Source organism: Vipera berus, assembly GCF_964194415.1.
Source record: "Vipera berus genome assembly, chromosome: 4".
In the NCBI taxonomy this organism is placed as follows: domain Eukaryota; kingdom Metazoa; phylum Chordata; class Lepidosauria; order Squamata; family Viperidae; genus Vipera; species Vipera berus.
This window is the reverse complement of record NC_138206.1, coordinates 16,471,915-16,487,886: the sequence shown is the minus strand read 5'-3', so window position 1 is coordinate 16,487,886 and position 15,972 is coordinate 16,471,915. Positions and strand designations below refer to the sequence as shown.

The following is a 15,972-nucleotide window of genomic DNA, read 5'->3' as shown; positions in this document are numbered from 1 at the left end:
GTCACTGTTATGCTACTGGGGAATGAGGAAACCACAGAATAGACAGAATAAGAAAACTTATTTAAAGGTATTCAAGATTCTGAGGCCAAATAGATTCCATCCTAGGGTATTAAAGGAATTAACAGAGATCATCATATAAATAACTTAGTGCTCTGTACAAATAAATTTCCAAGGACAGCAAGAACTGAGAAGCCTGGAAGGGAGCAAACGTTTCCTTCATTTTCAAAAAAAGAAAGGAGGAAACTACCAACCAATCAATGTAATGTCTATAAAACCTTTCTGAGTACTTTGCCACAAACAATCCTGCCAGATTATTTTTTTCCCCTTTTTGCATTTTCTTTCTTTGACAGAGCTCTTTGCTTAGTAGATCAGGGGAATGCTGCAGATGTCATGTACTTTGCCCTCAGCAAAATCATTAACAAAATGCCTTCTGTTATTCTTAATAAAATATAATGACAAAGCTAGCTGGTACTATAGTAAGACGGATTCAGAATTGACCACATCCTTAGAGGGCAACAGTAAATGAAAGGAAAAAAAAACCCTAAAAGGGAAAGAGGTCATTAAGTGCATCCTGAAAAGTAATTATTGTAATTTTGATTGAAAAATTGTGAGATATTGAGGTGCAAAATAAGAGAAATGTGGCTTTGTGATAGGAAGGAGAGTATGCAGACCAAACTTGTGTTAACAGTCATTGTGAAATGTATGAATATGAGAAAATTTGTATGAATATGAGAAAATTTGCTATAGGTTGTTAATTCAGACAAACTTATGTATAGTAAACTGAATAGGCTTGAATTATGGAATGCTTACATGAATATAGGATGGAAGGCTGTCTGTCTGTATGATGCAAGCACATCATTACTAAGAATAAATCAAATGCTTAACTAATGGTTCAACACTAAGAGAGAATATGGCAAGGCAATGGACAGAGAACGGTCATGGTGGAAACACAGGCAGTTTATAGAGAAAAATATAGAGCTGGATACTGAATGTTGAATGTTGCTGATGTAAGCTAGATTTACCTACTTTTCCTTCCCCCCCCTTATCAGTCTTTAATTTCTCTGACCTATTTCTTACCTTCTTTTTGTGCTTGCATAATATTGCTTACTCTGAAAGGGAATACCATGATAGATATGTATATATGTTTGAAAAACCAACCTACTTATTAAGATTGAAATGAGTCATATGTGCTAAGCAATTCTGAACTATACCTTTCCCTAGAAACATTATCATTGACACTTGGATTGCACGTATTGAAACACATATATTCCCTTGGTTCCATAATTGTACGTTTATAACCACAGGAGACATATAATCCACCCTTGAATCAGAGAAGTTTGCCTAGATCATGCTGGAAGAAAAAATTATAAAAGGACCTATTGTTCCATTCTGCAAAGCTGGGTTATCAAGGAAATGGAGCAGTTAAATGTCAATGAGGGCAGCAAGAAGTTCAGGAAAAACTCACTGAAGAGAGAAGAAATATTGATTTTATAGAAGTAAAAAAAATCATTATGAGCAAGTTTCTGGCTCCCTCCCTTGATGAAACAGCAGTTGCCAAAACATTTTTAATGGAAGGAATATAAAAATATCATGCTTCAAGCATATAATCTGTTCATTGCAGCCTTTACAATATGTCAGAATATGATGGCCAAATACAGTTGTAGGAAACTAAATACTTACATCATTATCAAATAGCAAAGGATTTTGAGAATGTTTACTATGTAGTAGACTTATGTGCACAAGGCCCTCATAATATACCTGATCGATCTAGGAATAAAAGCATTCTGTGATCAAAAATGTTAAGACATAGCAAATAATCACCTTCGGCTTCTATCCATAAGCTTCCCAAGGAAACTAAACTGCAGGACTGGAATAAATACAGCTTGGTGTGATCCAGCACTGAATTCCTTTCATTGTCAAATATATAAAAAAAACTTCACAGGGTAGGATGAAAAACAATTGTGTCATTGTTTCCCTTTCTGCTTGTTCATATTAATTATACTGTTTATATCTTCGATGGAAAAGAAAAAGTCCACGCTTTATTTGCGGAAAAAGCAACTGGATCCATGGGCTAGTGGATTAGAAGTGGCGTTAATGTAACATTCTGCTACAACCTAAAACATGATTAATATTCCAATAGGTGGACAAAGAAAACTAGGAGAGTACACAAATACTTTGTACAGTGTGATTTATTTCAATGCAAAGAAACTGACATTTATGAAATCCATTCCAGCTATTAACAGCAATAAAAAATCTTTTGACTGATTCAAACAGGAGTCATATTTCTTTCATCTTTTCATTTTTTATTTGCAAAAAAATTGAATATATATAAAAATAGCAGTTAACAGATTTCTTTGCAAAAAAAAGATTCTTTGGAGACACGGCAGATAAAGACAATTGCATATATGTTATATAACTTCCCTTATTTAATGGTATGGAAAAAATGTATATTTTGTTAGTGGCACCTTTTGAATGTTTGCAACTAAATTTCATTCACCCCAGCTAATAATAGGAAATGATATAAAAATGCTTCAATAGTGACTTTGTTAAAGTTCCTTCATGAACTAAAGCAGTTTAGATGAGAATCTGTCTTCATGTTATTTCCACATTTCTTCTGTAGACCTAAATTTGGCTGTTGGATAATAGCCAATTGAAATCTCCAATGAACTTCCCTAGTTGAGAATGGACTTGAAAGTCCTATTTCAACAACCAGCTATACCATAAGCCAGAACTGAGCAATTAGTTGACTTTGAAGATCTTGACAATCTTACGAATAGTCAACACTCCAGTAAATAGGCTCACAATCCAGAAGGACCTCGACAGACTTGAACACTGGGCTCTATCTTATAAAATGAAATTTAAAAGTAAGTAAGAGAAAAATAAGGTTTAAAACTTAGGGAAGAAAAATCAAATGTACAGGAGCAGGTTAGGTGGATCCTGGCTCAATGGCAGCAACTGCAAGAGAGATCTAGGACTCCTAGTAGACAGCCACTTAAATATGAGCCACCAGTATGCTGCAGCCACCAAAAAAGTCAATGCGATCCTAGGCTGCATTAACAGAAGGATAAAATCAAGATCACGTAAAGCGTTAGTACCACTTTATAATGCCTTGGTAAGATCACACTTAGAATACTGCATCCAGTTTTGGTCACCACAATATAAACACAATGCTGAGACTCTGGAAACAATGGAGAGAAGAGCAACCAAGATGGTTAGGGTACTGGAGGCTAAAACATATAAGGAACGGTGGCTGGAATTGGGTATATCTAGTTTAATGAAGAGAAGGGTGAGGAGGGACATGATAGCAGTGTTCCAATATCTCAGGGGTTGCCACAAAGAAGAGGGAGTCAAGCTATTCTCCAAAGCACCTGAAGGTAGGACAAGAAGCAACGGATGGAAACCAATCAAAGAGAGAAGCAATCTAGAACTAAGGAGAAATTTTCTGACAGTGGAACGCTTTGCCTTCAGAAGTTGTGAGTGTTCCATCATTGGAAGTTTTTAAGAAAAGATTGGACCACCCTTTGTCTGACATGCTATAGGGTCTTCCTGCTTGAGCAGGGCACTAGCCTAGAACACCTCCAAGGTTCCTTCCAACTCTGTTATTCTGTTTTGCATTCACTCATAGATATAATATATAATAAAAAGATGAGGATTATTTCCTAGCCTTGGTGAAATTCTTGAGGAAAGTCTATTAAAATAGTCCACTTCCTGTTAATGTGTCTGCTTGCATGAAGATAATGGACTGAGAAAGTTTACAATTGCAAGAGCCTGGCTATTCCATTCAGAAAACTTTGTAATTAAGGGCCTTGGAAGAAAATAACTTTTTGGTCCATATTCTGTCAAGGTATATACCTTGGCCATAGCATAGGCCCATCACAGCTGAATTTGGTTTGCAAAATAAATATCTAAAATCTATAGAATCGTTCTGCAATATTTCAGGGGACTTAATTACCTTCCACTGAAACAAAAAGAACTACTTATATATTCATACTAAAAGTAAACTCTGTGCTATTTGTAAAACAACCTCCTACTGATGAACTGCAGCTGAACCAATTTTTGATTTATTTCCTTTTCTCCTAAAGTTGATAATTCCTACTTCAACTCTAAGACAACAACTCTAAGAAAATATAGATGGATGATAAAAATTACTCACAAGGCTCAACATGTGCATGTTGGCAAGAGATTAAAAATACACTTACTAACCTTTCTCAGCTCATCTGCAATAAGAATTTCATCATGGTATTCATCAAAACACTTTACAATAGTCCCGTTTTCTCGGACAAGTCCTTCACAGTATAATCGGTCAAAAAATGACATAGAAACTTGGGTACACGGAATATTCTTGGCGTCCACTTTTTTCACTTTAGTATCTGAAAGATAAAAGGCATCTGCATGATATCTTTCACTTACAGGTCTACAATGTCTCCTGTTTTCTAGGCCAGCACCTTAACCACTACCCCAAACTGGCTTTCCATTTAATTCATGCTCCAGCTCTTTTTTCTATGGAGGGGAGACGAGGAGAAGGGGAAAGGAGAGGAGAGGGGAGGGGATAGAAAAGAAGAGATCAAAAACAGTTATATCTTCAATAGATTGCCTTGCATAACCCATTATAATTCAAATTAACATAGAATAAAATATTGCCTTTACTTATTTAGGATGATACATTTTAATAATATATTATAACATTATAGCTCAAATACCAGACCTTGAACTTTTTCTGTTAAATGCACTTTTTTTTACTGTATATGTATTTTTAAACAGCCTCAGTCTTAAAAGCCTCTTGTCAATGTGCTATTGAAGTGAACAGGAAACATTCAAGTAATTTTCTAGAAAAAATTACATATAATTGTTTTTTGAACAGCAAGTACATATCTTTACTTCTAAGTAAAAGTTAAGATGGAAAAAAAGAAACAATGCTAACTGAAAAAAATAGATTTAAAAGCATCCAGCAATACTTGTAAAGAAAAGGCGTTGACTGAGATTTTTTTCTTGATTTATCCATGTGTGTGTGTGTGAGTGAAATGAACAAAGAAATAAAACGTTTTTATATTATCCTTATGCTGTAAATTCTTCTGGAAATTTAACATATTATAAAATGCAAATATTATACAACATAATAAAACTATAATTAAACCGGCACTGAGAATTACACATCTGGGAAGAAATGTCTATACTTAGGACAACATATCTAGAATGCTCTTTTGCCAGTTGTATGCAGTGCCTAGTGAGTGGAATTGTAAAATCTTCGAAGATGTTAGTTAGAGCTAAACTGATCTGAACCGGAACAGTTCCTCCAGTCCGAAGACACGTACAGCACTAATAAATAAACACCAATACTTTAATTTGCAGTTGAGGGCCAACCAGGCCTTGAAGCCAATAGTTTGTTTGTTTTTTAAAAAAATAAAAGAAGTTAGATTAATTTACTACACTAAAAGAGCCTTGGTGGAGAAGTGGGCTAATGCCTCCTTAAGTAACACCAGCTGCCTGCAATTAGTGCAGGTTCGAGTCCCACCAGGCTCAAGGTTGACTCAGCCTTCCATCCTTCTGAGGTAGGTAAAATGAGGACCCAGATTGTTGGGGGCAATAAGCTGACTTTGTAATAATGTTGCTTGGGGGGGGGACGAAAGCCCTAATAAGCAGACATATACATAGAATGAAGGCTACTGCTAAGCACATTGATTTGTGCTTTAGATTGTAAGCCGCCCTGAGTCTTTGGAGAAAGACTGAAAAAAAAATGGGACTGAAAAAAAATGTGGTTAGTTGGTCTGTAGTGTATTAATTGCAAGAATTTAGCCATTGTGGTTAGTTACATGGCTCAGTATATGCAGCAAACCTAGGCAATTGAAAATTCATAGATAGATAGATGATAGATAGATAGATAGATAGATAGATAGATAGATAGATAGATAATGATGATGATAGATAGATAGATGATGATGATAGATAGATAGATAGATAGATAGATAGATAGATAGATAGATAGAGATAGAGAAATAGAGAGATAGATAGAGAGATAGATAGAGAGATAGATAGAGAGAGAGAGAGAGAGAGAGAGACAGACATACAGACAGACAGACAGACAGACAGACAGACAGACAGACAGACAGACAGACAGAAAACCTTTATTGTGTTGTGAGAATAAAATCATTGAAGAAGCATCTTTCTTTAATAAATAATTATCCAAATGTATAATTATGGACAATATATTGTAAATCTAATCTGGAAATTAACCAAATATAGGTGCTGATCATCCCTTTTTGTTGTTCACACCTCCCTTGATCTTCTAGTGACAAAACTGGATCATGGATCACATCACAATGCAAACTTGATTCTTTTAGGTAAATGCAAAGTAATTGCAAAGTAAAGTTTAATCTGCTGATTTCTACACATGAATCCTGAAGGAATATCAGGATATTTTTCTCCAAGATTACTTTTGGAAACTTTTCAAACTGAAAAGTTACATTTACTTTCTTGAGTATAGCCTGATCTGAACGGGAATACAAAATACAAAGTATGTTTTACTACCCCAAAGAAACAAATTAAGACATAATGACTCTTCAACAGACCTTAGGTAATGACTTATAGGTGAATAGTTAGAAGAACAGAACAGAACAAAAATCCTCAATCAATTCTAATATCAAGAAATCTACAAACCTGAGCTGAGGACCTGCACTCACTTAGTCAGATACTAAGCTATGTTATGAATTTCTAGAATCTGCCCCCAAATGTTCTAATGTTTAATGTGTTACTACATTCACATTTGATTGGTATCAGGTTTTTTTTAAAAATAGAATTATTTATAATTCAAATCAACATCACAAATCATTAACCAAAAACATTAAAGCATATAATAAAGGGTTCTGAAGAAAAAAAATCCAGTATAGGTCCCTTATCAATTTAACAGTAACATGTTCATCTTTGTAATTATGTTATCGAGATAACATCAGTTGCAAGCTTTGTGGCTGCAAGAGTAAAATAATTACACTGAAAGAAGGTTTAAAAGACAAGAAAAACGTATCTTAAATATCCTCTACTTACTTAATGTAGTCCACTGTCCAGATGATGAAAGCAATTTCAAATTGCTGTTAACCTCTGAGTGATTAAAAAACGCCTAGAAGTATAGAGACAATGACAAGTCATTAATTAGATTCTGTTATGAAATATCTGACAGGCATGTTAAATTAGATGACAACTATCAGACGCTGCGTACTTCCAAATGTATGGAATTTGGGACTACCTTCCAAATTGGATTTTATTCATGTGGGTAGGCTGTAATCACTCCAATGATGAAATCTATAATATAAAGATATATAAAGATATATAAAGATATATACACGTCTCTTTATAAACCAGAGAAGTCTGGCCACTTGCTTCAAAATCTTGTCATGCCAAAAACATGATTTTTCTATGAATGAAAAATATTAGAATTATGGAATAACCAAGTATATTATTTGATACTATACACAGTATAGTAATAAAAAAATTAAAAGCAGCATATAACATTCAAGTTCTTTTCTAAGCTCCAATTCACTACTCATCATTTTGAAGCTACTTCACACTCCAGATCAACATAACCCTATACATTAATCACTATTGATTATGCGCCTTCAAATCAAAATTCCATAAATAAATTTTCTCCAGGATGACCTCTTTCTAACATTTAGGACTTCCAAATCTGCATTCATTTCTGCCATAATCAAGTCCATCTACCTAGTTGTTAGTATCCTCTTCTTTCCTTTTACCTTTTCTGGTATAATAGACTTCTCAAGAGAGCTAGATTTTTGCATAATGGGTCTAAAATATGATAATTTAAGCCTGGTGATTTGTGCCTCAAAGAATTCTGGATCCATTTGTATGATGATCCATTTATTTATTTGGCTATCCATGGTATTCTCGTAAGTCTACTCTATCACCGAAGTTCAAAGATGATAATATGCTTTCTATTTTGCTTTTTTTACTTCCAAAGAGCTCATAGGAAAATAATCTCCTACAAGATTGATATTTATAGATGATTGACTTATTATAGCATCTGATCATGTTGCCAAGGCCTTTTTTACTACTCTGACAAATTCTAGTTTGCAAAGTACTTCTTGATTGCTGGCTGACAATCAATTCTAAAAAGGAGAAGCTATCCACTATTTTAATGTCTTCAATGTATTTTCTAAAGCCGGTTGTTGTATCTATTGCCATTAGCTAGAGCTTTATATCTAACTCAGTTCCTTTTTTCACTGTGTTCCTGGACTTCTTTTACTAAAGCTTGTAGATCATTTGTATTTTCAACAATCAGAATAATATTATCAGTACAGCAAAGATTTATATTTTTTGCCTCCAGTTTTAAAAGACCACTTATTTCCAATGTAGTTTCCCTCCCTATTTATTCATCACATACACTGAATAAATTAAGGGGAGACTATTAGTGACTGCAATCCCATTCCCAATCAACATTGTAACCCTAGTACTATCTATATGTACCGTGCAGATTTATGGATATTTTTATAGGTTTGTATATCACCAAGAATCTTATTATTGTATGCAATGCAATGCAAAACAAAACAAAAGAGATGGCTCTTCATGTTTAACTTGCCCTGTGAAAATGAGAACCCAAATCTCATTTTGTATATACGTCTGCGGAGATTCTCAGTCACCCAGGTCATAGCTGTCTCAAAGGTGCTTTTTCAAAAGGCAACTGGACTGTTTTATCCTTAAGGGGAGAAAAAAATGTTCTGCTTCTCTTCCAAAAAGGGAAGGATAGATTCTGATAGGTACTGACAATTGCAAAGGATTCTATTTACAAGCCTTCCACAACCACTGCCACCATCCTATCAAATCCTATCCTTCCATTCCCCAACCCCCCCCTCCCGCACCATCCAGTTTCAAATGTCAGTCCCTATCCTTCTATTTCCCACACCATCAGGACTGATGAAGCTTCTTGGATGAGAAGCGAAATATTTTCTTCTTCTTTCCCAAAGAAAAAACAGTCCAGTTGCCTTTAAAAAAAAAGCATCTTTGAGACATCTTGTATGTAGCCACTAATCATAAAAGAATCCTAGAGCATACTGAGTTGAGAAAGATAAAAAAATAACACATTGTCTTCTTGGGGAGCTTATTTACTATATTAACTGACATTCTAATTAAGAAGCACGGTGCCTTAGTAAGTTTCTTATTATATTGTGTGTGTGTGTGTGTGTGTGTACACACACATATACGCATAGCTTTTTTTGTCACAGAACGCTCAGAACAGAGTTCCGGCACCTTTTTTGGATGGAACCTTGTAGGGTAGGCAAGGAGGGTTGTATGACATGTGTGAGTTTGGGCGCCTTTTTCTTTTACAAAAAAAGCACTGCATATACACAGAATTAATGCAAAACTTAAGAAAGCACTCTATTCTTTTATCTTACACTGCTATACACATATCTATACACAAACAGATTTATAAATATGTTAATCAAAAAGAAGGGCCTTATATAAGTATTTTTCTATTAATTATTTTGAGGATGTTAATCTATGCCAGCCTCAGGATATGCATTTGTTGGCAATAAATGGCATGCAGAGAAATCTTCTCACCACCTAGAAAAATACTCACAGTTTTGATGTTACGACTAATTGTAAAAGCCATGCAGGTTTCTACAATAGCTGAAAACATATCACTGATGGTACATCCCTTTCTTCAAAGGCAAATTTTTTTCGTTGCTGTTATGCAACAGTTTACAGAGGCATATCTAGTATATACTATAATTCTTAACTGCCTATATGAGTATGGCTGTTGATTATATTCTTACTTTCTTTTTAATATTTATGACATTCTACTTTGAACGATTTAATTTAATATTGAAAAGTAGGATAGTAATGAAGTAACTGGTCCAGAATGGAAGAAATCCAGTTTCAAGTCACCCCTTCATGGTGGAGTTCATTGGATTACGTTTGAGTCATTCTGTAATTTATAGGAATATTCTGAGAATAAAATGAGGGGATATCTCCTTACATGCCAGCTTAAGTTCCCACTGAATAAGGGGAATATAAATAAATGAGTAATCATTTAAATAATAAATAAAATTTGGGTAACTACCATCAGAAAATCATCTTGTTGGTAGCTTTTGAGATTCTGATCAAAACTGAATGCCTGTGCTGTGATTCTGCCATCCATGGACCTGTAAAGAAACACTAATGTTAGTTTATACTGTAAATGATATCTAATAAGACAGTAAACAGTTATTCAAAAGGAGTTTGAGTATACAACAAAAGCTGCCTAGGAAGAAAAAAAATACCATTGCAAGTGAAATATTAACATAATTATTCCTGATATACAATGGGTTTTGCATCATTTCTATAAATGATTTTTGTTGTTGTTAGTTGCGAAGTCGTGTCCGACCCATCGCGACCCTATGGACAACGTTCCTCCAGGCCTTCCTGTCCTCTACCATCTTCTGGAGTCCATTTAAGCTCACACCTACTGTTTCAGTGACTCCATCCAGCCACCTCATTCTCTGTCGTCCCCTTCTTCTATTGCCCTCAATCTTTCCCAGCATTAGGCTCTTCTCCAGTGAGTCCTTCCTTCTCATTAAGTGGCCAAAGTATTTGAGTTTTAGCTTCAGGATCTGGCCTTCTAAAGAGCAGTCAGGGTTGATCTCCTCTAGGACTGACCAGTTTGATCGCCTTGCAGTCCAAGGGACTCGCAGGAGTCTTCTCCAGCACCAGAGTTCAAAGGCCTCAATTCTTTGGGGCTCAGCCTTTCTTATGGTCCAACTTTCACTGCCATACATTGCAACTGGGAAGACCATAGCCTTGACTATACGCACTTTTGTTGACAGGGTGATGTCTCTGCTTTTTAGTGTGCTGTCTAGATTTGCCATTGCTTTCCTCCCCAGGAGCAAGCGTCTTTTAATTTCTTGACTACAGTCCCCATCTGCAGTGATCTTGGAGCCCAGGAAAATAAAATCTGTCACTACCTCCATTTCTTCCCCATCTATTTGCCAGGAATTGAGAGGGCCGGATGCCATGATCTTGGTTTTCTTAATGTTTAGTTTCAACCCAACTTTTGCACTCTCCTTCTTCACTCGCAACAAGAGACTCTTCAGTTCCTCTTCACTTTCTGCCATTAGAGTGGTATCATCTGCATATCTTAGGTTGTTGATATTTCTTCCGGCAATCTTAATTCCAACTTTTGATTCATCTAGCCCTGCCTTTCTCATGGTGTGCTCTGCATATAAGTTAAATAGGCAAGGCGACAGTATACAGCCTTGCCGGACTCCTTTCCCAATTTTGAACCAATCAGTGGTTCCATGTCCAGTTCTCACTGTTGCTTCTTGGCCCACATATAGGTTTCTCAAGAGACAAATAAGATGTTCTGGTACTCCCATCTCTTTAAGGACTTGCCAGTTTGTTATGATCCACACAATCAAAGGCTTCAGCATAGTCAATGAAGCAGAAGTAGATGTTTTTCTGGAACTCTCTAGCTTTCTCCATGATCCAGCGTATGTTAGCAATTTGATCTCTAGTTCCTCTGCCTCTTTGAAATCCTGCTTGTACTTCTGGAGTCTAGCTTGTAGGATTTTAAGCATAACTTTAAAAGCGTGAGAAATGAGTGCAATGGTGCGATAGTTTGAACATTCTTTGGCACTGCCTTTCTTTGGAATTGGAATGTAAACTGATCTTTTCCAATCCTGTGGCCACTGTTGAGTTTTCCAAATTTGCTGGCAAATTGAGTGTAGCACTTTTACTGCATCGTCTTTTAAGATTTTGAATAGCTCAGCTGGAATACTGTCACCTCCACTAGCTTTGTTGTTGCTCAGCTTTTCTAAGGCCCACTTCACTTCACATTCCAGGATGTCTGGCTTGAGGTCAGTGACCACCTCATTGTGATTATCAGGGACGTTAAGCTCATACTTGTATAGTTCTTCTGTGTAATTTTGCCACCTCTTCTTAATCTCTTCTGCCTCTGTTAGGTCCCTGCCATTTTGGTCCTTTATCATGCCCATTTTTGCATTGAACGTTCCCTTCATCTCTCCAATTTTCTTGAAAAGATCTCTGGTCCTCCCTATTCTATTGTTTTCTTCTATTTCTTTGCACTGTTCATTTAAGAAGGCATTCTTATCTCTTCTAGCTATTCTCTGGAATTCTGCATTCAATTGGGCATATCTTTCTTTTTCTCCCTTGCCTTTTGCTTCCCTCCTTTCCTCAGCTATTTGCAAAGTTTCCTCAGACAGCCATTTTGCTTTTTTGCATTTCTTTTTCTTTGGGATGGTTTTGGTTGCTACCTCTTGTACAATGTTGCGAACCTCTGTCCATAGTTCTTCAGGCACCCTGTCTATCAGATCTAATTCCTTAAATATATTTGTCACCTCTACTGTATATTCAACAGGGATATGATTTAATTCATACCTGACTGGCCTAGTGCTTTTCCCTACTTTCTTCAGTTTAAGCCTAAACTTTGCAATAAGAAGCTCATGGTCTGAGCCACAGTCAGCTCCTGGTCTTGTTTTTACTGACTGTATAGAGCTTCTCCATCTTTGGCTGCAAAGCATATAGTCAATCTGATTTCTGTGTTGACCGTCTGGTGATGTCCATGTGTAGAGCCGTCTCTTGGGTTGTTGGAAAAGAGTGTTTGCTATGACCATCGTATTCTCTTGACAAAATTCTATCAACCTGTCCCCTGCTTCATTTTGTACTCCAAGGCCAAACTTGCCTGTTATTCCGGTTATCTTTTGGCTTCCTACTTTAGCATTCCAATCCCCCATGATGATAAGGACATCATTTTTTGGTGTTAGTTCTATAAGGTGCTGTAGGGCTTCATAGAACCGGTCAATTTCATCCTCTTCACCACTGGTGGTTGGGGCATAGACTTGGACTACTGTGTTATTGAATGGTTTGCCTTGGATTCGAACTGAGATCATTCTGTCATTTTGAGGATTGTATCCCAGTATTGCTTTTCCTACTCTTTTATTGACTATGAAGGCTACTCCATTTCTTCTGAGGGATTCTTGCCTGCAGTAGTATACCTGATGGTCATCCGAATTAAATTCACCCATTCCTGTCCCTTTTAGTTCGCTGATACCTAAGATGTCAATGTTCAGTCTTGTGATCTCTTGTTTGACCACGTCCAGCTTGCCTTGATTCATGGATCTTACATTCCAGCTTCCTATGGAGAAAAAATCTTTACAGCATCGGACTTTCCTTTCACCACCAGACAAATCCACACCTGAGCGTCCTTTCGGCTTTGGCCCAGTCGCTTCATTCTTTCTGGCGCTACTAGTACTAGCCCTCTGCTCTTCCTCAGTAGCATATTGGACGCCTTCCGACCTGAGGGGCTCATCTTCCAGCGTCATATCGTTTTGCCTTTTGGTACTGTCCATAGGGTTTCATGGCAAAGATACTGGAGTGGTTTGCCATTTCCTTCTCCAGTGGATCACGTTTTGTCAGAACTCTCTGCTATGACCTGTCCATCTTGGGTGGCCCTGCACGGCATAGCTCATAGCTTCATTGAATTACGCAAGCCCCTTCGCCACGACAAGGCAGTAATCCATGAAGGGGATAATGATTGGAACAGGCTAAATTACAGCATTCAAATTCTGGAACTACTCATATAGAACAGGTTTCTGAATTCAGGGCATGAAACAACCACTTATATTGTCATATATCATATGTTACATAAGAGCTCATAGGTTATTCTAATAGCCCAAGTCTATTCAGTTCTCACTCTATTCAATACACTTTTTTTTAACTGAGCATTGTGTCTTAACTTTAAATTTGGAATGTCTTATTCTGAAGTCTAACATAATTGTATAGATATATAAATCAGAGTATGAATTGTCTTTTAAATTTAAAATAAAATTATTTAAAAATATAATTGTGTTCATTTGTAAAATACGTAGATGGGGTTGTGTACAAATATCAAAACAGTACAAATGTGAACAAACAAAGACTCAGAGAAGTTGAGCTAATGCAAAGAAGGACAAAGAATATCCAGTTAATCCGAAGTAAATAATGTTTGTAAAATTAGAGATCAACCATCAATTGAAAAACATGCATATTGAACAATGCACCTGTAGTTCTTGATAAGGGTTTTTGGAGGACTAAATAAATCCTCTCAGAAATAGAAAATGAGAATATCAAAATCTATTAATTTCAAATTATTCTTGCTCCACCTGATTATTGTGTAATTACTATATAAATGTATATATCTCTATGGTTATTTAATTCTTTTTAATTTTTGTATTCTGTATTTTTATATGTGCCCTGTTCATCGCCCTGAGTCCTTCGGGAGAAGGGCGGTATACAAATATAATAAATGAAATGAAATGAAATGAAATGAAATGAAAAGCAGGCAGTAGTACCAATCAGAATCTACTATTCTGATTCCGCATCCAAACCTGCTATTCTGATTGTAACATAGCTATTTCCAAACCTGATGTTCTGACTGCAAGCCTAACTAGAATCTTAAAGAATGGAAGCAATCTTAGTTTGTCCACATGTACACACATACACAGACACAAAGAGAGAATCATCTGCTAATGCCCATGCCTTGAACTGTTATTTCAAAACCCATACAACAACAACAATAATAATCCAGATAATGGACATTATAAAACCTGGAGCTCACAAAATACAAAGATCTGCAAATAGAATGACTGACCAAAAAAAAGCAATAGTATCAATAGTAATGGGTGCCTTGGCTGCAAACTCAAAACATCTGGAGCACCACCTGAACACAATCGACATTGACAAAATTGCCATCAGTCAATTGCAAAAGGTAGCTTTACTTAGAACAGCTTACATCCTGCCAGGATACCTCTAACTCCATCAGACAACAACATCTGCCTATCCCAAATCCTTCGGAAAAACCCATAGATGGACAAAAATGCCGAATCCAGTTAAACATCTTTGTGACCAACTTGCATGCCTCCTAACTCAACGACTCTGCTGGGCAGCTCAGGACGACCAAAGAACTTACCATAAAACCTGCAAAGCTTTAAAAATAAAAGAGGGCAAAAAAAAATTTGAATTCTTTTTAAAAACCTAGCCCCTTTCCATCTTAATAGGAGCAAAGGTGGCGATTTGCTCGCTCACCGAAGTTCAAGCTTCCTCCCCATTTCTCTAAACATCCTCACTTCTTGCTTCTCCCCCATTCAGCCGAGAAAGGGACAAACGGTAGTAGGCCCTCCCCACCATTTGAGTAGCCGCTCCCGTATGCCTTTGCTCTCCAAGGCCGGAAAACTTTTCTGACGGAGGTAATGGAAAGTATATCTAGCCTCCGAGCCTTGGTCCCCGCAGGCCGACATAGTCGCTTATTAGCGCTTAGACGCGCGCCAGCGGTTACCATGGGAACCAGTTTTTTTTCGGCGCCAAGTATTTTGGGGGCCCTCCGGAACAAGCATCCCGGGGACAAAGGTTCCGTTTGCCTCCCTTCAATAGCGAGACGGAAGGGAAGGACGGAAACGCGGTGCTGTATACTACCAGTCTTGACCTCCGCCGAGGGTGGGCTATATCCCTCCCACCAAGCAGTCTCGGAGTAAGAGAGGGGATGGTTCAACCCTCAAAGAAGGCTCTAGATCGGAGAAAACGGCTTTGCCTCTCCTGCTTTGGAATAAGATGCATTATGCAATGGAACTTTCTTCTCCTTTGGGCTGCGTTATATCTTGTTTGTATTAAGCATTTATGTTCTGCCCTTTACATTACTTTTCACAGTTTTTTAAATCATAAGAATTTTATTTCAAAAATAAAGAATTCACCAATGAAATACAAAAGTCAAAATGAAGGGCATTGTTAAGATAAGAAAAGCCTTCACATTTGATCAATATAGGTGGCCTCCATCACAATATTTCTGAGCAGTGAACATGCAGAATTAAGGCTAAAAAGCTGGAGGGGAAAAACAAACAAATCAGAGCCAATAACTGCAAGACTACTAGCATTCCCCTTGGCAAAACAAATAATTACATACAATGCACATAAAGAGAGTGAGGTCGTAGAAATCAACCC

General features: G+C 36.8%; 1 protein-coding gene across 1 annotated transcript in view; it reads right to left on the bottom strand.

Annotated features, from left to right (window-relative positions):
* Window positions 1-15,275, bottom strand: part of LOC308667106 (transcriptional coactivator YAP1-like) — a gene marked incomplete at its 5' end in the record, with an annotated part of 109,622 nt that extends 94,347 nt beyond the window's left edge. The window contains 4 exons of the mRNA XM_081326217.1: window positions 4,204-4,370; window positions 7,039-7,111; window positions 10,067-10,148; window positions 15,163-15,275. Coding sequence (XP_081182343.1) covers window positions 4,204-4,370; window positions 7,039-7,111; window positions 10,067-10,148; window positions 15,163-15,275 — 435 coding nt within the window. The remainder of the gene's footprint in view (window positions 1-4,203; window positions 4,371-7,038; window positions 7,112-10,066; window positions 10,149-15,162) is intronic.
* Window positions 15,276-15,972: the final 697 nt, after the last annotated feature.